Source organism: Cibotium barometz, chromosome 60, assembly GCF_041138505.1.
Source record: "Cibotium barometz isolate CiBa-2024 chromosome 60, ASM4113850v1, whole genome shotgun sequence".
NCBI lineage: Eukaryota > Viridiplantae > Streptophyta > Polypodiopsida > Cyatheales > Cibotiaceae > Cibotium > Cibotium barometz.
The window spans coordinates 28961769-28984055 of record NC_141105.1 but is presented as its reverse complement, the minus strand read 5'-3'; the positions used below and the strand labels follow the sequence as shown (position 1 = coordinate 28984055).

General features: G+C 38.7%; 1 protein-coding gene across 1 annotated transcript in view; it reads left to right on the top strand.

Annotated features, from left to right (window-relative positions):
• Positions 1 to 14528: 14528 nt before the first annotated feature.
• Positions 14529 to 22287, top strand: part of LOC147605212 (uncharacterized) — a 227846-nt gene continuing 220087 nt past the window's right edge. Inside the window, exon 1 of the mRNA XM_086794043.1 lies at positions 14529 to 15021. Within this exon, the coding sequence (XP_086650169.1) occupies positions 14807 to 15021 (215 nt within the window). The 5' untranslated portion in view covers positions 14529 to 14806. The remainder of the gene's footprint in view (positions 15022 to 22287) is intronic.

The window sequence follows — 22287 nt, the reverse complement described above, 5'->3', positions numbered from 1 at the left end:
TATAGATAAAAGTAGTTTATCTAGAGAATGCCCATACTATAACTTCTAGTGAATTTAGAAAATAAGATTGTCTTTGAATGTTGAGGTCAACATGCTAAGTGATGTAAGCAAAGCAACAATCTTGAGCCCAAATTATCCCATAAGATAATATATGTGAGGGATCACTAGCGTCCCATACCACCATGATACCACCCATACATACCTTAACAATTTGAAACTCTCTAGTATGCCGTCTAGGAAATATGAATAAAATCCTGTATAAAAGGAATAAGATGGCCTTATCCAGACTTTCACATACTAAACCTGTCTCTATATACTTGAGACTACATCAAGGAATAACTCCTTCTGAGTACATCATTAGAAAAGAAATTGAATTATTGGTGCCTTTCTAATGATAACTACCTAAAACACAATAAAGTTAGGGTAGAAAAATACTCACCTAGATATATAAGCAACTAGGTATCCGAGTTGGAATATGTACAAGAGTACAAGGAACATAGTCCAAAATTACGTGTAAAAAATGAAGGCAAGTGCTACCTTCAAAGCACATGAAATTATGCAAAAGATCAAAAGATCCTTATAAAACCATGGATAAAAGCATAGAAGCTCCTCCAATCCATAGAGACCATAGTTGATCATAAAAATCAATGCATAACATCTAATGGACATTAATCATGCCAAAAGAAGTGTTAAAATTGGTGGCCAACTCATCAATTCCCGGAGTATATGAACTGGTGTCGTTCAAGCAAAACTCCAAAGTAAACAAGTGAAACACATGTGTGTAGCACTCAATAAAAAACCCCTAGACACAAGTGATCTAGGCAGAACCTGATGAGTCCATATAAAACTTGGAAAACATCCAAGAAAAATCCACCAAAACAAACCGATCAACTAACCCATGATAGAATTTGTCTTAGGCTTAAGAAATTAAGCACAATCCACACTTAAATAAGTGCAAAATAAATTATCATGGTAAAGTGTCAAAGGTGAAACACACTTTGAACGCAAATTATAGCCATCAAAAGAAATTAAGGAACATGTCCAAAAAGAATGGCTAAGCAATAAAAAATCATGAATACATCGTTTAGAATTAATCCAAACATAAATATACATTAATACGAGGTATAATCGTATTAATAATATGCGAATAACGTGCATCTATCTAATGTCAGTACGAGAAAACGTACTTCAATATTAAATAACCCTCGAAAATATTAAATCCTCGAGAAAAAGAATTATCATGATTTTTTTCTAATTTTTTCTAATTTTATAGGGCCTCAAAATATGATAATTTTGAATTCCACCAAACCTATCTTATGGCATTCCAAACCTATATTTTTTTAGAAATTTTTTAGCAATTAATTTTGTCAAAATACCATTGATATTTTAAAAATACCAATTTTTAGGATTTCAAAAAATAATTTCTAGAAATTTCCTAAATTTTTTTTGGAGAATCCCATCGTTCACGAAATTTTCAATTCTGGCCCAACAATTCTTAAATCCAATGAAAATTTATAATTTTAATGAATTTTTCTAAATTTTTGGGTCAAAAAATATATTTTTAAAGAAATTTGAATGGTCACGGGCGCCCGAATGGACACACCACATGCCAAACACCAACCCCACATTTTTTCGAAATTTAAAATAACCTTTGTCTAATTTTCCACTAATTTTCAGGAATTTTTAAAAAAATTTAAATTACCCCAATCGCATTTAGAATACGAACGGTCAAAAAATTTCGGAACTCCAACGGTTTTCCCGGAATACGGAAAGCCAAAAGTTTTGGGAAAATGAAAAGACAAAAAAGATCGGAATGTGAAAGGTCAAACAATTCCGGAATACAGAAGGTCAAAATTTTTTTCGGAATTCGGAAAGCCAAAAGGTTTCGGGAAAATGGAAAGCCAAAGGTTTTCCGGAAGATGAAAAGCCCGACTCACTCTATGGGATAATTTCCTCTCGAAGAAATTTTCAAAATTTTTATCTCAAATCCCAGATTTCTCAGGCTTTTTTTTTGAAAAATCTCCAAAAGCTTTTTTTAATAATAAAAAAACTCATTTAAAAAAAATAAAAAATAATAAGCTTTTTAGCTTATTAAGGGTTTTGATTTTTTAAGGGGGAGTGATTTTTCGCTAGCTGGCGCTGCAGCGCAGCCCCCCCCTCGCGTTGCGCCTGATGGATCATAGGGAGAGGGAATCCTCCCTCTCCCCTCTCTCCTTTCTCCATCCAAAACACAATCCTCCTCTCCTATCTCTCCTCTGTTAACCAGAGGGAGATTAACTTTAATCCCTTTATTAAAGTTTTTAATTAAACTTCACTTAATCATAATTAGCATTAATTATGATTAATGTTTAAAAAATCATTTTTAAGAGAAATTCTCACGGAAAAAGGAAGGAAAAATCAGATTTGAGAGGCGGAGAGAGTCCCACGCACACGGGAGAGCATCTCATGCATCAACACGCTGCCCCCTACTGAATTTCAGTAGAAAATTGACAGAAATTTGATCGCATTCCCGCGGAAAAAACCCGCAAAAATGTATAAAAATATATTTTTAATCATAAAAATGCTCAAAAAATCCTAAAAATTTAGAAAAAATTTCTAAAATTTCTAGAAATTCAGGGAATCCATTCTACCAAAAATTCACGGAATTCCCCCGCAACGTCGATTCGCCCATTGAATTGTAGTAACACACGTTCCAATCACCATATTGATGATCCACGTGCAAATCAACAAAATAATATTTTTATTAGTAAATATTAAAATTTACTTAAAAAAATCAACAACAATTAAATAGAGATTGCTCTGATACCACTGTTAAAACCCTAAGATCTCTCTAGATAATTGTTATGCATAAACATGCATAAATCAGGCATAAACTCAACCACCCAACCAGCCCCGAGCCCAAGGGATGCACACATGAATAATAAATGAAATACATCATACCTCTACCTTGATGTCCCATGGTATAACTCCAATCCAATAGCATGTAGCTATAGTGTGAAATGGTAGATGAGTAGATATGGAGGGCCCTCAAGTGACTCTTGAGTTTCCATTTCCCATGTGTGACCCTTGGATGCCTGACCCTAACCTTAACCCTTAAGGTTAGTCCTAACCCTCCACTAGAGCTTGTTCCCATGCTCCCATGCTCACAAGCCTAATATGGGTTAGCCTCCTAGTATATGCACACATAATGTGTATATAACATAGCACACATAATGTACATATAACACCTACCTCCGCTCTCTCTTTACCCTTATCTTTGCTCTCTCTCTCTCTGAGTCTCTCACTCTTTCAGTCCTTCTCTTTGCTCACTCTCGCCCTCCCCTCCTCTCTCTCTCTCTCTCTACCCTTCTCTCTCTCTCTCTCTCTCTCTCTCTCTCTCTCTCTCTCTCTCATTTTCTCGAACTCCTCATTTTGTTCTTGCTTGCTCAGGAACCTCCTCAAAAGACAAGATCTCTCTCTATCTTTCCTCTCTACCCTTCTCTCTCACTCTTGCAGTCCCTTCTGTTGCTCGCTCTCTTTATCCTCCCTCTCTCTCTTCCCCTCTCTTTGCTCTCTCTCTCTCTCTCTCTCTCTCTCTCTCTCTCTCTCTCTCTCTCTCTTTTTGTCCTTCTCTTTGCTTACTCTTTTTATATTTCGTTCTCATTTCCCAACAAAGCTTACTTAACTTATGTTTTGTGTACACAGATCCTAAAGTCTACAAACGCTTCACTACCTTATTCATCCACACAATACAGAAAATGTCGATTCTTTATTGGTTTGTACGTATATAAACATTGTTGCAAAACCCAACATGCATTTCTCTCACCCTCTTTCTCTTGACACAATTATAAGATCATGACACAATCATAAACAATTTTTACAAATAAGATCATGACCTAGTTACTTAAATATGCACAAATAAGATCATGACCTAGTTACTTAAATATTCACAAATAAGATCATGACCTAGTTACTTAAATATTCACAAATAAATATGTTTACTGCACTACAGTGAAATCTTCATCAAGACACTCTCCACTACATCCTGATCGGGATCAATACAAAAAATGTTCATGCCTAATTTTTTTGCTACCATAGCACAATCCCCACATATAGCATAAAGCTCTACTAACACTTTCAACAAGCTATCCTAAAAGTCATATCCACGCTGAGATCCACCTACAAAGAAAACACCTCTTAATTCCACCAAAAAATGTAAGGCCCTTATTTAGGAGCACATGAAGATGTAACTCCATACCTCGCCATGTTGTCCCATCTGGGCATTTGCCCTAGTGCATCATGTTGCAAGGATCAATTATATAATCAGGTGAGAAAGGTTGTGTATAGTTTTGTCCAAGTATGCTCGTGAAGGTAGCAACGCGACGAGGGTATGTATCTCTACAAGAGTATGAGAATATTTTTTTGTAGCAAAAAGTGATGCTCAATGGAAACCTCTATGGTTAATGTTGCTTACGTCTTATCCAAAGGCCCTTCCAATCTATGTTGTACATCACACATTCACCAAGGTGTCCAAAGAGAAGTCAGAACGCTTGCATGAACTGTAATGGTTGCCACTTGATACACAGTACCGATGATAATAATAGAGCCATTGTCGTCTAAGATCGTCTCACAAATATGAAGCAATGCATGCTCCTCTCCATTTATGTGGCATCAATTAGAATGACATACATAAAAAATGTAAGCATGATATGCACACACGCAACATATGCACAACAACACACAAGGTCTTAATGAAGGGAAAATAATCTCATCACTCACATGTGTAGAGATTCCATGTTGGGACAATGTCATTGGGGAAAGCATAAACAGAACCTCCTGTGGGCAACCTCACTACAATACAATCACATGCTGCTGTGTTTTTATTGTCATCTTTAATAGTAAAGGTCATGTCTCCCATGTTGGCCTTCAACAATATATCAAAGACATGTTTTCGGGGTTGCCTCAATCTTGCGTGTCCTATCATCAGAATCACTTTCGTCATATTCTGATAGAGAGGTATCAGAGTCGTCCTCTTCTTGTAGTGACTTTCTTTTTCCCTTTGTTGCATAAATTTTTTGGCGCTTTTTTCCCGTCATCATTATCATCCTCATCCTCATCCTCATCATCATCCTCTTCATCTTCATAATCCCCTTCATCTTTCAAAGACCTTTACCTTTGCCTTGAACATGTGATTTGTCACGTAGACTTCTAGGCTTCATAATAGAATTCACCATTCCAAAAGATATAAGAAGCAATATTTAAATTAAAGTGAAATATCTAATTGTATAGTTCATACCACGGTTGATTGATTTGCTTTACAAGCCCAAGTATACTCCTTCTCGCTCTTGGGAAATATGCCACTTGGAAAGTCAAGGAACAATGGGCATCTCTTGTATATCTTTGTATCCCAAAGGTCTCAAAGTTGTTACTGTGTATACATGTTTTGGATTCCCCACTCTTTTAGGATTGTAGGCACATCTGCACAATATATCTCTCCGCAATGGCACTTACAAATCCATCTACACATTATTACATCCGTTTAGTTTACGAATATAAGAGTACAACCAAGTAGTAAGTATGCTTTATGGGATGTTATGCACATGAACACAGCACGCTTGGTAGCCTTCACGACAGCAGGGCTCAAAGCTACCACACCTTGTTTCTTTAGGGATCCCACAATTTCCTTGAACAGCTTTCCAAAATACAATCTCTTAAGATCGGTGAAGTCATCAAGGAATGTATCTAGAAAAATTACCTTTTACTTTTTTGATATTTATACTGCAAGGACGGTTACACCTTACGCTCCAATCTCATGCCATACGACTTCTCTTTGAAGCCAATCCCTAAATAAACTTGCATTTGCTGCATTACCATTGAAATTTTTATTTAAATAAAATAGAGTACTTTGTAAATATCAAAAAGATACGAAAAGTTATTATTACATACTTTTAGGGATTTGTGAATCCTTCAGCCTCTGCAAATCATCATCTATCAAAATATCCAAAACCTGTGCTTTGTGGTCATTTGGAAACAAGCTAGCTGCTAAGTTGTATAGCCTATCTTCTATCAAACCATCTAATTTCTCATCCTAATTAACTTGCACTAGTCGTTTGTAACACAACACCATAATTAAACAGCAACATTAAAACCATAAAATGTTGTTGCCTATGAAATAGATAGAGGAAATAGTGTAGGATTTCTTACTTAAAGAAACCTTCCCCTTGTGCAGGGTTTGCAATCACCGCCAGCCGCCTTGTAGCATGCCTCCACTTTCTCTCATCTTTATAAAATTTTGTTCTCCATCTCTTTTTAAACTCTTGTGCAGAAAAACTATCTACTAGGGGGTCAATATCTCGGGTGGCTACAAGGTACTCATCCTATTATTCACGAAATGCCACATTAGTGGATGATATGTAAATGTTTATCATGTATTGCAAGTGTCTAAAGATTGAAGGTTTACTTGGAATACTATTTGGGAAAGTTTTGAAAGCTCACAATTATACCAAGATGGGCGGCCTTTTTTTTTCTATGTCGAGGCATGCTTGTCCATCTATGCCTTGTTTATCTCTCTAGTGTGCTTCATAATTGTTTATTTGTTTGCTAGCCCAAGTGCCCTAATGAGGCACACTTTGTCCACAAGGGAAGAAGAAACATAGCCCACTTCCTACATCCTACTACGGGTAACAAAATTTAAAGTTATGATAAAAGATTGAAATATAGTACGTCGAATATTCCTAATTCAAAGAGTCTTAAAACATATATTCTCTTACATATTTAAGCGAGCGATCACTGTGAGAACCTCTCGTTCACTATCCTCATTAAATTCAATAAGGATAGCATCAACACAAGGATGCCTTGAATGCTACATTCTTGAATGCTACAGTTAGATACTGCAAATCTAATCAGTCCCAAAACTATTTTATAAAACAAAAGACCGCATTAAATAAAGATAGCATCAACACAAGGATGTCTTGATGCGACATTCTTGAATGCTATAGTTAGTGCAAATCTAATCCTAAAACTATTTTATAAAACAAAAGACCGCAGTTTAAGTAGACTCACATTTATTAATCTCCTCCATCCATGCCACAACTCGATGATTACTGTCCCACATATATAACATCTTGTTGCTCATGAATTCCCACTATGTGCCTTTGATCAAATTCTTGAACTCCTCATTTTTCAATCACCACATGTCATCCCATGTAATAACATCATCTTGAGTCACTTCTCTAATAGGATTACGAGATGAGGAGATAAAGCAAATGAACCTGCATCTATCAGATACATAGCCACTTATATAAACTTCCCTTGCCATCTTCTTGTACCTAAATTGCACTCTTCGTATAGAGGGGTTAGGTATAAGTTTGTACAAGGGAATAGGTGGCAGAGGAGTGGATTTCACCACCTGTAAATGCACGCATATACACATGATATGATTGGTAATCCAAAAGATACCTTATGTAAGATTTGATAAAAAGTGATTAATAATTACCTTCACTTTATTAAGACTGTCTTGTAGGAGTTATCACTAAACATCAAGGATAGTTGTGTCCCTCTTTGGAATTGGGGAGATGCTGTGAGGAGTAACACGGAAGGAGAATAAACAAGAAAGAAAGATCCCTAAAAGATATAAAAGCAAAATAGAGCAAAAAAGCAATGGATATAAATAGAGGTGATATAAATAGAGGTATTAAAATTAGGATTTTGAAAGAAGAGAAAGAAGGAACAAACAAAGAAGAAGAGAAAAAATAATTAAAAAAAGAGGAGAGAAAAAGGTATAGAGAGAGAGGAAAGAAGAGAGTGAAGAAAGAACTGGTGAGAGAGAGAAAGAGAGAAAGCTTAGGATTTAGAAAAGGAGAGATTCTCTCTGAGAGAGAGGACAAGGGTTTTGGGAAAGAAAAAAAAGTTGTTTTGAAAAGAGAGAAGGGTTTTGTTTGGGGGAAGGAAGGAAAGCGTTTTGTTTTGGGGGGAGGGAGAGAGCGCTTTGTTTTTTTTAAGGGGAGGGAAGGGGGGTGAGCACGTTTTGAATTTGGGGGGAGAGAGAGAGAGAGAGAGAGAGAGAGAGAGAGAGAGAACGCATGGAACGCTAGCCTATTGGAAGGGGGAGGGAGAGCGCATTATTTGGGGGGGGGATGCCCCACTAAGGGCGACTCGGTTGCCCTTAGTGGGGCAACCCCCCCAAATAACGCTCTCTCTCTCTCTCTCTCTCTCTCTCTCTCTCTCCCCCAAATAATGTTCTCACTCCCCTCCTTCCAAATAACACGCGTTCCACGATGCCATGTAGGGATCTTGATAAAAAACAAGTGGTAACTATGGACCTCCTTTACATTCTCTTGATTTATTTAAAGCATCTACAAAACCTTAAAAAAATTGAAGTTCAAGACATCTATATGTAAGTAATAGTGACATCCATCCTTAGTGGGCAAGCCCTTAGTGGGGCTTGCCCACTAAGGGGCGATTGAGTTGCCTTTAGTGTAGTGACGTCCACCCTTAGTGGGCAAGCGCTTAGTGGGCAGTGGGTAACCCACTAAGGGTGATCGAGTCGCCTTTAGTGGGCAAGCTTTTGCCCATGGTTGCCCTTAGTGGGGCTTGCCCACTAAGGGGCGATTGAGTTGCCTTTAGTGTAGTGATGTCCACCCTTAGTGGGCAAGCGCTTAGTGTAGTGACATCCACCCTTAATGGGCAAGCGCTTAGTGGGCAAGCCCTTAGTGGGTAACCCACTAAGGGTGATCAAGTCGCCTTTAGTGGGCAAGCTTTTGCCCACGGTTGCCCTTAGTGGGCAAGCTTAACATGTAGTCCACCTTCCTTGTGTGTGTCAGCTTAACATGTACTTAAGGGTTAGGCAATACATTATTTTCTTTCATCATTTCTAATGATGAGGAGTTTCCACTTGTTGTCTTTCACGAATTGACTTTTTAAGCATAACTTTGTAAACTTAAAGGAGAGATCTTTATTATTATGATTATCAAAAATAAATTTTAGATTTTGTGTATTAATGATATTATTTATAATGATGATTTTTATAAAATGAGTATAATTTTTTTAAATTCTAATATGTATAGAATTCATGTTTAGACTTTGAATTCGTTTGTCATTACTTTGTTGTATGTTTGTGAGATGGTTTTTTGAGAGTTTATGTGTTTATGAGCTGGTTTTCTGAGAGCTTGCTTCTTAGTTCTAGTAGCCTTGAGGCCACAAATCTAAATTAATATGCATAACTCATTCCTAAACAAAGCTAAAAAACTTATTGTTGTAGCTATTCTTTAATCATCTTGCTTAAAATAAAATACATGGAAGTAATAATTGTCTATGATTTTAATGGTTTTTTTGAAATTCTTTTGGGATTTTATGGAGATAGCAACCTTGTAATATGGTGGTAGGGAGACAATTAAAAGAAATAAATTTGTTCACACGATCACATGTTCAAACAACATCTTTGACAATTGGATGCTCATCTTCATGAGAGAGTACATGTAGGGCACATTGCCAAACCTTAAAGGCAAATTCAAGTAAAATCATAGAGTAACAAATTTAGTTGTATTGACATGGCCGAGCGGGCACTATAACTTAACCAAAACAAAGTACTCCAAGAGAAGACTGTGAAATTCTTCTATTTGAAATCAAGTGATGGCATTAACAAGACTTGGGATGAGTGGTATGTACTACAACATCACGGATGACATTTATAACAAGATTTTGGGATGTTGTGACTCTTCCCTTCAACGCGAAAAAGAGAACCCTAAATTGCTAGGTGGTGTTGCCTTAAGTGGGGACACATGACATTAAATTTGGTGTATTCAAGAGCTTGTCCAAGTATCCATGGAACATTTATCAAGTGGGAAATGAACCTTGAGGGCATGGAATTAATCCACACTAGATACCAAGAGCCCATGTCCATTGGTCAAAAATGTATATTGAAATGGGACTCTTCGATGTTTAAAAGATTAATCAAGGGCTTACATGGTATAACCTCAGAGCTAGCTCAATTTTTGCTATTGGTTTTTGTATCTTTGGAGCAAATTATTTGTTTGAAGATGAAAAACACACTTTTGTGGAGGATGACATTGCCAACTTTATTGTGACAATACTAGTGAGCAAATCATGTGAGATCAATGATAAGGATAGGTACATGCCCAGTGAGAACACACCTTACATCACTAATATGTCAAATGAGAATTCGGATGAAAGTGGTGATGAAGAATAGGAAACACAAAATGATTTTGGATGCAAAAAAACAAATGTACTAATTTCCAAACTCATTGACAGTTATTGTAGAGAACATGAATATGTCTTTGATGTCTTTACAAAGCGTATTGTTTCAACAAGGGCCATAGGGAAGAAAAGGCTATTGCTTCAACAAAGGTCCATAAGGAAGAAAAGAAGGGTTGTTGCTTTGGTGTGTTAACTACTCAAGATTCACAGGTTGTGGATGCTATATGTGTGGCAAATGCATCAAGTAGTACAAATGTGAGAAAGTGGGCTGGCATACCATCCCCAGAGCATAATGTAGTGTAGGATCTCTCGGGTGACAAAGTGGATGTGCAAATGTAAGAAGTACAACCAGAAGAAAACATGCCTTTCTGATGCAACCAGAATAAATGTGCTTGGATTTGCTAATTCATTATTAAAAATGTGTGAAGGCAATGCAAGTTCATCAACTTAGAACTTTACCAAACTTTACATCTAGTAGGCAAGACTTGGTTATATTTATTAATTTTTGTTAGAAGAATTTACATCTCATAGAGAACATCATGAAACAACATCAAAAAAATACCCACAATCCACAAGCATGTATGAGAGAAAGAGGGAGATTATGCAAGGCTCAATTGTGATTCATGGGATTTCCCCTTTCTCATTATTAAAAATGACTTGTATTCATGGCCTCATTAATACAATGTCCAGTCACCCATGGAATGTTTAGGGGGGCCAAAAAGCTAGCTATCCCAAGCTCTATGTATATACACATGTTGTTGGCTCAGCTAGATCCTATAATCATATGGTGGGCACTTAGCGTAGTTACAAAATATAAGTACAAAATAGTGTGATCAAAGCATACAAAGATAAGGAACAAAATGGAATGACCATGCGTACAAAGGTCACGTTAACCACCACTGGTTAACAACCTCTCATAACTATGATGTTGTAAGTAAAACTAAGTTGCAAAACCATCTCCTATGCACTCATCTAACCATGCATTTTTTGAAATGATGCATTGGGGGATGAGGATTCAGTTCTCAAATGTAAAGATAGGGATTAAGGTGACAACCTAGTTGCAAGACAACATTCTAATGCCATGTCGCACAACCTATCAATGGTTAACTAGAAATGGTTTAAAATGTTGGATGGGAAAATGTGGACGCTATTCTCAGGGGTAAGGCTAGAATATTAAGAAGGTTAGTAGATAATAAATTCAAATTTTTCAAAAAAATAATCAATATCCTAATTATTTATTTGTTGAATTGTTTATGTTTCTAATAAATCTTAGTCGTTACATTATACACTTTTTTAAAAAAGTTTTTCTATTATACACCCCTCTAACACACTCTTGGACAACAAACATATCATGTGTAGCAACTTTCGTTAGAAGAATGAGGTAAATCCAACTACTTACCTAAATATTAAGTGCACATAATGTCATTGTTGAAAGATTTTGTCAAATTTTTCATGATGACCTTCTATAGCCTCGGCTAACCAAGTGTAAAATATACTAGATCAAGCAAGATTTTTAAACTATCTCTTTCATGATGACCTTCTATAGCCTCGGCTAACCAAGTGTAAAATATACTAGATCAAGCAAGATTTTTAAACTATCTCTTTCTTTTACTTTTTTAACCTTTTTTGAAAGAGTTCTTGCCATTTTCTTAATATTAGTTTAAGAAGGATTTCAAATAGAATGAACCACTCCCAAGCCTAGTTTTCCAAGTCATGTAATGGCACAAGTTAGTATGATTTTGAATCAATGATTCTCCATAGGCAGATTGGGGTTTGAATATTTGAATCGTTAGAGGATGTACACTGCCATACACTTCTACCAGGTTGGCAATGACATCTCCCTAGTACAACAGTTTGCACATGTGCTCTCATGAACATTAAAAAGCAAACTTCAACATTGGAGTAGTAGGAAGCTTGATTTGGCATCTAGAGACTTGGTGGCAAGGCTACCAATTGCTTGGTTCATCACTTCTTGTTGGGTTCTTCATAGGGGATGCATTGGCTAGTTACATCCACATTCGGAATTTCCTTTGGTCAGGGATTAGATGGCATGCACACCAAGGCTAGAGTTTATTGGGAAACCATTATCCTACCCAAGCAAGAGGGGGAATTGAACATTATAGACCTAGATTTGCAGTGTAAGGCATTGCTTTTAAGATGATTATTAAATGAGTTCTTTTTGTTGGCACTGAGAACCATGGAAGGACTTTCTCATGCAACATGTTATTTAGTTAGGGGAGGTAACTCGATATAGCCCCCATCCTCCCCTCTAGTTATTCCTCCTTTTGGCTTGGGATTGCATGAGGAGGTTCATGGTTCACATACCTCCACGGTCACAAACGAAGGAGGCTATATCCTTTATAAGATGATTGTGAGAGGATTTCCTCTTGGCACTGAGCCATGGAAGAACTTTCTCATGCAATAGGTTATGAGGTGTACTCTATTTAGGGAAGGTGATGGATATAACCCCCATCCTCCCCTTTGGTTATTCCTTCTTCTGGCTTGGGATTGCATGAGGAGGTTCATGATTTACATATCTCCACGATCAGTTGAGGAGGCTAATAGTCAACCCAGTATGTGGAATGACTTGATCTTCGATGAGTATGGTAGTAGACGTCTTGGTGCAACTACACATATTCACTGGGCTTGCTAGGAGACTCCCTTCCCCACAATGTTAGATTGGAAGAGGCTTAAAAGCCTCATGAAGGATCAAAGAGGGGTGCTTATTATGAAGCATCGGGGTATTAGCCAGAGGATTGTGCAAATTGATGCTAACATTCCCAACCATTGTTTGGTGGATCACATGACCTTCTTGGAAGGGCTTCATCTCTCATGGTTTGAAGTTTTCTCGGGGGCAATTATACCTCTATAGGTTATGGGCCTCCCCACATGAGGGGTGGATAATACACCAACCTTTTTCTCTATACATGATGGATTTGGAGACATGTAGGTTATCACTGAGCGCCCAATGGTGCATCCTCTGTGAGAGTTGTTGGTAAAGAAGGGAAGCACTTTTATATTGTCCCACCCGAGGGATGATCACAGGTACTTGGAGCCTTTGGTTGTATGGTGGATGCCCTATTAGGTATTTGCATTAGGACTCCCAGTAAGTGGGTGTAGAGGGACACTACCAACCAGAAAAGCATGCCTTTCTTCAGTTATATAGTGTGGAATGCTAGGCATCTTGTTGTGGGACAGATCCACAAAGTCCCTACTCTTAGACCTCATTGGGAGGCTTATGGTATTACACGTGACACTCAAATAAATTTTTGGAGGAGGTTGTGGTATTCTTATAGGAGGAGGACACATATATTCTCCTTTATTTGGCTTACTCTACTTGGTGGCCTCACCACCAGTGGAGATGGTCGTCAAGCTCATCATGCCCGAGATGTGTAGGAGCTTAGGAGATAGTCTACCATTGCTTATGGGAGTGCAAGCAAGAACATAGGATTTGTACTGTGAAAGCACATCTCATTTTAGAAGGATGAGGAAGGATGCTTATATTTCTTTTGGTGTGATCATTTTGGCTGACACAATCGGGCCCACAACTTAGGTATGAGGGGAATGACAAGGATCTGGTCATTATGATTAGTTAGGGAATTGTTCGGCGGTGCCATCTTTAGGACATGTCTGAGTGAGCATACTTCCCATCTGCACAGAGGTTGGACATTGCATGGGAGATTACTGCTAGCATGATAGCTGAGCTTGGCACATTTGGAAGGCCAGATGCATTGAGGCCATTGAGGGCACTTTGATTTATGAGTCACAGTGTATTTGTAGGATTTGGAGTGATATCGTCCACACCCTCACGGCCACTTGGGCTAGAATCCAAGGATCTTTGAGGGATGCAGAGAAAGTGTGGCCAATTTATGAGAGAGTGAGAGTATTGCATCTTTTTTCACTCTCACTCATATGGGACCTTGTTGGTAGCACAAGGCATTTGATTGTTGGCTGAGATTTCACCTTGTTTAGTTTAAAATCTCTTTCCTGGGAAAAAAAAGGCAAGCTCCTAATAAAGATCTTTCATTCTTTCAAGATAGCTCTAATTAATGAGGCAAACACACAATCAATGGATGGAAGTTTGCGCATATCCAAGCCCCTATTCATGGGATGCATTGTAAAGACCTTAAGGGCCTCTAAAGATATGCAAAATATGTGTAGGGGATGACTATAAGGGGCTGCTTCCATGGCCATGCTAGCAAAGGATGGGAAGAAGCATCCTTCACACGAATCGGATGGCTATTCCACAAATTTAGAGGATGCCAAGGAAATTCAAGAGAGAGGAAACAAGTGGAAAAGAAAAGCAAGCATAGTTTTGATTGGCTATGGTTGTTGGACACCCTCACATCATTCATCACCCTCATTTTTGAGAGGAGCTACTAGAGTCAGCAGGTTTTCAAAAATCCCACTATCCCTACGACAAGAACCCCGCGGTCGTAGGGTCACCACCCTGGGGCTCTTAAGCTCTCAAAAGATGCCAACGGCTAACGACCTTCGGCGAGCATGGGAATGTGACATTTGTGTCCGAATGAAGGATGACGATGCTTCCATGGAAATTACGATTTGAGCCAGAAAAGAAAAGAGAGTAGAAAGAGACCTGCACAGACACAGAATGGCACGCCGTATTGTGAACCTATGCCATGTCGTTGTTATGGTGGTGTTGTGTACGTGCAGGTGCGCGCACTCCCTCAACGCCGGATACAACCCTAACGCGGCCTACAGCCATTGCTGCTTCGGCAAAGGATTCCTCAAGCTCTACAACTGCCACGACAAGTTTAGATCCCTCCACGGCTACGCCAACATCTCCGACCTTTCCTCCCCAAACAGGTAACCCTCCCGCCCTACTCCCTCTTCTCCATCGCTTCAAATGTGTATCAGAGTTTCCTCTCCATGTAGCTTGAACTGTCTATGTCCATTTTCTATGGTTTGGACACACCGTAAGGGTTTTCTGCAGGCACTGTTAGAGTTTGCCTGCTTTGAAAATGATCATTTTTTAGGTTTTGCAGACACCTTTACAGTTTCCTCCTCACATCTTGAAATGACCTTGTTCTTCAAATGGTTATCTTTTAGGGTTCTCAGACACTGGTAAGGTCACTTCTACAAACACCGTTAGGGTTTCCTCTCCATAGCTTGGTAGGGTCACTTTTGCAAACACCGTTAGGGTTTCCTCTCCATAGCTTGAAATGTCCATGTTTGTTGAAATGATAATTTTTATACATTTTGCAGAGACATGTAAGGGTTTTCTCTATTGTCTCTATTCTTGAAATGGTCATTGTTAGGTTTTCAGACACTATTAGAGTTACTTTTGCACACACTCTTAGGGTTTGCTCCTCCAAAGCTCGAAATGCCTTGCCAAGTGGTGTGGGTTTGTGACCGGGAAAGGGGAGGTTCAAATCCTTGCAGGCTTTCTAGTGGAATCTGGGGCGATTGCAGCCATAACTGTTGGTAACCTAACCAAAATGTTAATCCAATTCTAGGATTAACAAGAGCTACCGCCATTATCGTACATCAAGGAGTCACGGTAGATACACCAAAGAGTCATACATTCAAGATATGAAGCAATAGTGTCTAAAGCTACAACTTGGACGGGCGTCCGTAATGATATGATGGAGTATTTATAATGATTCTCGCTTCAAGAGTGTGTGGTAGCAAGTTAGGATGAGGTTCTAAGTGATGTACTTCATGGATATATTATGAGAGTAGTCGTTGTAATAGCATTAGGCCTCTTATGAGCCTAAAGTGCCCGGCCGGCTACAGTTTAAGTGAGTGTGAACACTTATGGCCATGTATATAAGTGAATTTTTCTCATAATATAACATACTCTCCCATTGTGCAATTGAGTCTTGCTCTTGCTAATCCTCTTGCTAATCTCTTTTCCTAATGCATGCTAGTGAGTGTGTGTGGGTGAAGTGAGGTGAGAGGAGGGACGACTACCCGTAGTGCAATGCGGCGGTGTGATAACGCTTGCGCGGGAGACGCGGTGGAATTGCTTCTCAAGGAGTTGTAGAGCTTGGAGACCTCAAGGGTTACGAGCTCGGCCATTGGAAAGATTCTCACGATAGTTGCGGTTTACCAGGTAATCTCTTTTTGGATGTGTTTCCAGGAGGGTTAGAGTGAGCCATAATATTTTTGGCGCTATTGTCGCCTCGGGAGCCATCCCTTGCGTTTTTCCATCGTTTTGCCTCTAATCTACGTATAACTCATTGTCCATTATCTTGATTAATGGTTTCCCATGAAAAAGATATGGATTTGATGGTGATTTATGTGAGATTTGGTGTAGAATAGCTCTCTTTTTTATTTTTGAAAAGAATGTTTTTTGTTTAATTTTTAGATTAATTTCTTATTTTTGTTGTTGTTTTTGTGGTTTTTCATGTTCTTAGGGCTTGCACATAGTTTGTATTAGGCTTAGTTTGTATCTATTGCATCAAACAATGTAATAGAATACAATTTTTAGTGAATGTTAGCTCTCTTTAGTGTTAAATATAGAACTAAGATCATGAATTTTAGTTTAATTGTGTGTTTGTTGTTGAAATTGTTTGGATTAGAGTGTTAGCAAGTATTAGAAGTAGCTTAATCTTTCAAAAAATTTCTTAAAACTATCAAAAAATCCTTGAATTTGACTAATTTCTCTTAATGGACTGGTTTTTGTCATTCAGGATGATTAATCTTGTTCAAGAGGCCAAAAAATTAAAAAATGTGTTTATTGGGGTCTAAATTGACTATATCAGTAGTCGAAATTGGTATTTTGAGTGTTTTGAGAGCATCTAGGTGCATCAAAATACCTAATCACATCAATTTTTTCATCAATTGGAGAAATTTGACTCTCTTTGCTTAATTTTGCCTTAAAAGAGGAGACCATAATTAAGAGTTTAATTAATCTTTTATTTTAAATTAATTTACATAATTGTTGATGCACAAAGATTAGCATTCCTTTGCTCTATTCAATGATGTGCTCAATTGTGTGAATTAATTAGAAATTAGTGGTTAATTAGAGCTCTTGATTAGTGTAAAGAGGAAAAGATTAGTGAAAGGATTAATCTTTAATGACTTTTTTACATAACTCATTAAGGTTAATGAGTATTTAATTAGTAGATACGCATGAGTTGTTAATTGTCTATTTTGGGGATCATTTATGATTGAAGGACTTAAGGGGTATCATTAAAAGGTTGACTTTTTTGATTCCCACTTACTTTTTTTGAGAAAATGTCTATATCCCTTTCATTTTAAGTACGAATTTTTCCCTCCCAAAAAGAAAAATTCGTAACCCACTAAACTCAAAAAAAAAAATCACGGCGTGAACCATTTTTTCATACCCAAAAGATTCATGTTTTCGGGAACCGCGCGCTCGCAAAAAAAAAAAATCACAACGTGAGCTATTTTTTCACATCCAAAAGGTTCACGGTGTGAATCATTTTTTTACGTCCAAAAGATTCACGTTTTCGGGAACCACGCAAGAAAAAATCGAATTTAATATTCCGTGAAGTCGGAGTTCACGGCCTGAACCATTTTCTGCAATTTCACGAAACTAGAGTTCATGCCCAAAAAAAAAATCGAATTTAATATTCCGTGAAGTCCGATTTATGACGTGAATCATTTTCTGCATTTTCACGGAACTAGAGTTCACGCAAAAAAAAAAATCGAATTTAATATTCTGTGAAGTTCGGTTCACGACGTGAATCATTTTCTGTAATTTTACGGAACTAGAGTTTACGGCAAAAAAAAAATAAAATAAAATTTATAAAACTCGTGAAGTCCGTTGACGTGAAAAGGGGTACATCAGCACACAAAAAAAAAAGACTCTAGAAAACACCCTTGTTTGGAGGCTCGTATCTCCTAAACCATATATCCGATGAAGGCGCTTTAGGGCTCATTGAAAAGCTGACATCGAGCTCTTCGACTTTGGACAAGCCATCCAAAGTCAAAATCGACCATTTTGGCCTCCGACCAGTAGTCTCAAAATTTGGCCCAGAAATCGAGGTAAAAAACAGCTCAAAAACCACGAAAAATCGTAAAAAACAGCGTGGAAACGACGATGAGCTATATTCGGGCTACTTTTTGAAGGTCTAAACGACAAAATCACAGACGACTCAGGAAAAAAAAGTTATAGTACTCCAAAAATACTACAACTTCCTTATACAAAGTTTTTCAAAATTCCTTTTGGAACACTCTCAAAAACGTGTTGCAAAACAGGGAAAAAATTCTCGATTTTTTTTTCGTCTTAAGACAATGATGAAAAATAGGTTTTAGGGTCTCCTGTTCCATCTAGGAAGTTCCTAGCATACGCTTTTTCTGGAAAAATATCTCTAAGAGGTCATTTACGTACGTATAGCGCTTAAGCTAATTAGGGCAAACGGACATCCGTTTGACCCAACGAAGAGAGCGCCAAGCCTCCTGAGGTTGTAACGGGTTGTGGGAGAATATTAAAAAAAAAAAAACTGTGTTTGCTCATTAAGGAGCATTTAGGTACTCTGACATGGCCACTATAGAGAGATTGCTAGGATCACACAAGGACTGAACCCAATGACCGACATCTTCGAGCCATTGAGATCTATGCCACAAATTCACCTCCCAATACCATTGTCCATGCCTATAATAAGCGTGTCATCAGGTTTTACACTCCCTATCACTTCGATCCCACCGGGCTTTAGTCCCTTCCCTAACATTCCCACAAATCCTATAAGTACCAACCCTTTCCTGGATGCCCATACCTTGGACATCCTGACTAGTCCAGGAAGGGGGATGGCCCAAGGACTCAGTGAGTCTCTTACAACAAGGACACTCACATACGGCCTCAGTGATTCATACAAAAATACCGCCATACAAATTTTCAAAATTATGGGCAAATACGACGGAACAACAGACCCTGTTCAATTCATTCAAATATTTGAACAGAGATGTGTAGCCTTTGGAAATTCCAATTGTCTCACTAAGATACATGTGTTGAACTTATGCTTAGAGGGAAAAGCTAGTCGATGGTTCATCACATTGATGCCTGCGATCAAGACTAACTTCAAAACCTTGAAATTAGCCTTTATACATGGCTTTTCCAGACAAGGTGATCGGTGGAGTGTAGTAAGAGAACTCTATTCAATTGAGCGTCAACCAAATGAATCCATTAGAGATTTTATCCTTAGTATAAAACTCTTGGACTCACGTTGTGAGTCATGGGAAAAATTAAACGATGTTCAATTGAAGAGATGTTTCGTGATGGACTTGAAGAATAACAGCTTACACAACTTGATCATTGTATTTAATCCGAAAACATTCGATCAATGTTGTAAAGAAGCAATACGTTTAGATGACAACATGCTAGAAGATGATCATGCTACGAGGTGTTCCTCATCTAACCAAGTGAAGCAATGGCAAAAGAAAGATCGATCTCGGAATTGACATTCCTAGAATTTTATGCAGCCTTGCTTAAAACCCGACAACCAACATCTCTAAGAGAGGATGAAAACCTTCAAAACCAGACATCCTTAATACCTTTAAAAGTGAGGAACGAAATGCCTTGTGTTGAGTGCAATCACTACGATCATCCCAATTCTCATTGTGCATACAAGGCATCTGTTCTTCTATACTGCATATATTGTAAAACCTTTGACCATGATACTAAAAAGTGTCCCACTTCATCCACAATTGACTCAAAACCTCATCTCATGTACACCAAACAGAAACAGTCCAAAGGGTAGAAACTGCTTAGGAAGCAGTTGAAAGAGTGTGCACAAGCGGAAGCAAATAAACATGAGAGAGAGAAAGATTACGAGCAAGAACAAGAGCTTTATTAGCTTGAGGTTACAGAGTACAAGAGCCAGCAAATAGGACACTGTTGGATGATTGAATGAATAAAAGAGAGCAACTCTTATATACTTGTGCATGAACCAGGTTGACTATAGAAACAGGCCGACAGGACCTCCACGACAACATATGAAGATGCCTTATTTTACACCCCCTCTGCATCTTGAAGTGTGCAAAAAAGTCAGAAGAAAATTGATGAGGATGAAGGTACGACCATGGACACCTCAACATGGCCAGTACTGAGTACACCTCGGAAAATGCACATGTCAGCTTGTTGTCTTCAGAAACATAATGTCACTGTAAAGAGCAAAAGAAAATTTGCTTGGCTCCAAACTCAAAGTAGAACTGTGAACACATCACATCTAATAATCTCGAACAAATGAACATGAAACACATCCTGTCCATAGTCTCTGCTGACCAATAGTTATGGAACTCATCCGAACCATGAAGGAAACTTGGTTGATCCTGGAACTCATCCGGACCATCAAGTGAACTTGCCTGTCTTTATACTTGGAACTCTGACACATGGGTCCCATGCTCCAAATTTAATATAAGAGAGCTTTTGAAAGCCCCCGTCCCCGCCCACAAGCCGTTTCTGGAAGACAGCACGCAGGGGGAAGCCCTTAGGAACAGAGCAAGACACCAGTCATGTTCACTACAGTCTGTAAGGCCTTGGGAGAGTTGGGGTTATCACTAGACAAGTCTGTGTCGGTGCCCTATTTGTTGGCTCTTGTACTCTATAACCTCAAGCTAATAAAGCTCTTATTCTTGCTTGCAATCTTTCTCTCTCATGTTTATTTACTTCCGCTTGTGCACACTCTTACCTTAACCTTCATCACAAACGATTGCTTGGAAGTCCTTGCTGTAAACTCCAGAGAAAAGAGCTGACCCAATAGGTTGACAGACCGCATTGTAGAGTCCCGTGCATATAGATCTGTCAGCTTTCTCCAAACAGAAGCAGCACAATTTAATGTTTGCATGGTGGGGGAGACCTCTGGTGAGATGGCTCATACAAGTGCAGAGTGAGCTTTTGAGTCTTGATTCTCCCAAACTGTAAGTTCTGCAAAGAAAGGCATCCTCCTGGTCCTGAGTCCACTTCCTAGAGCTGGTAGGGCGTTCGGGCTTTCGTTCGTGGCCCTGAACAATCTCCTAGAGTCCCTTGTGTGTGAACCAGACCTTCATCCGTAGCTTCCAATGATCATAGTTAGAACCACTGAGCTTGTCCTCCTTGTTCATGCAAGGGGGACTCATATCTGTCTCAAAGAAGCTATGTCTCAAACAACCTCAGTAGCTAAGCAATTCACGTGGTCTCTCAAGCAGCTTTCCACAGGATCCAATTAGGGACTAATAGCCCCCTCTGAAGATGTAGGCTGGACAGCAGCAAAAGAAACCCAAAATGCACCACCGGGAACCTCCTACCGAAAGAGGAAGGGGATCTTGGAGGGAGAAGAGCTGATGTGCCACTTGTCTGGCAAAAATATCCTTCAAGAACCTTCCAAAGAATTGATGCCCTTACTGAATTTGCAGCTAGAACTTCAAATCACCAGCGAGACAGAGGTTCACTTTGTCAATGAGCTTATCTCCACACTTCTAGCCAACTACCAAATCTTCCATAGAAAATCATGGTGCCTACTACCCCTGAGCCAATGGACAAGTCGAGAGCACCAACAAAGTTTGTGCCAGCTTTTAAAGAAGATGTGTCACCAGCACCGAAACAAATGGTCGGAGGCTCTCCTCGGCACCCTTTGTGTCATGTGCATCCGTTCATGCCAATGCTCATAGACATGTATATTCTCATAAGCAAATATATGGGTAGATTTAGGGGCAGATTTAGAGCAAATTTTGCAGCCCTACAAGCTCCCGGAAGTGCCCAAGACATAGCCCAATGGTTGGGACACCTTTTGGGCATAGTTTGGACACAAAATATGACTGTTTGGACAATGTTTTGTGGGAAAAATAGGCAAAACCGACTTGATTACGAATTCATTCCTTTTTCCTATAAATAGGATCATTAGGCATTCATTAGAATCATCATTCAAAGATCAAGAGGATCCATTTGTCAGAGTCTGCAAGGCAGCAAGGACACAGTGGTGGATCAACAGGAGCTTCTCTTGTTCGATTGCAAGTAGAGGGTTGCAAGGATCTTTGGTATGCATCATGAAGCTGTGAATCAGCAAGATCATTGTATATATAGCATGTTTTGGCAATATATGGTAGATTAGGTCTCTCTCTTCTTCTCTTTTGTGTCTTTGCTAAACATAGGATTAGCGTTATCTTCTTTGCTTAGCGTTAATCATG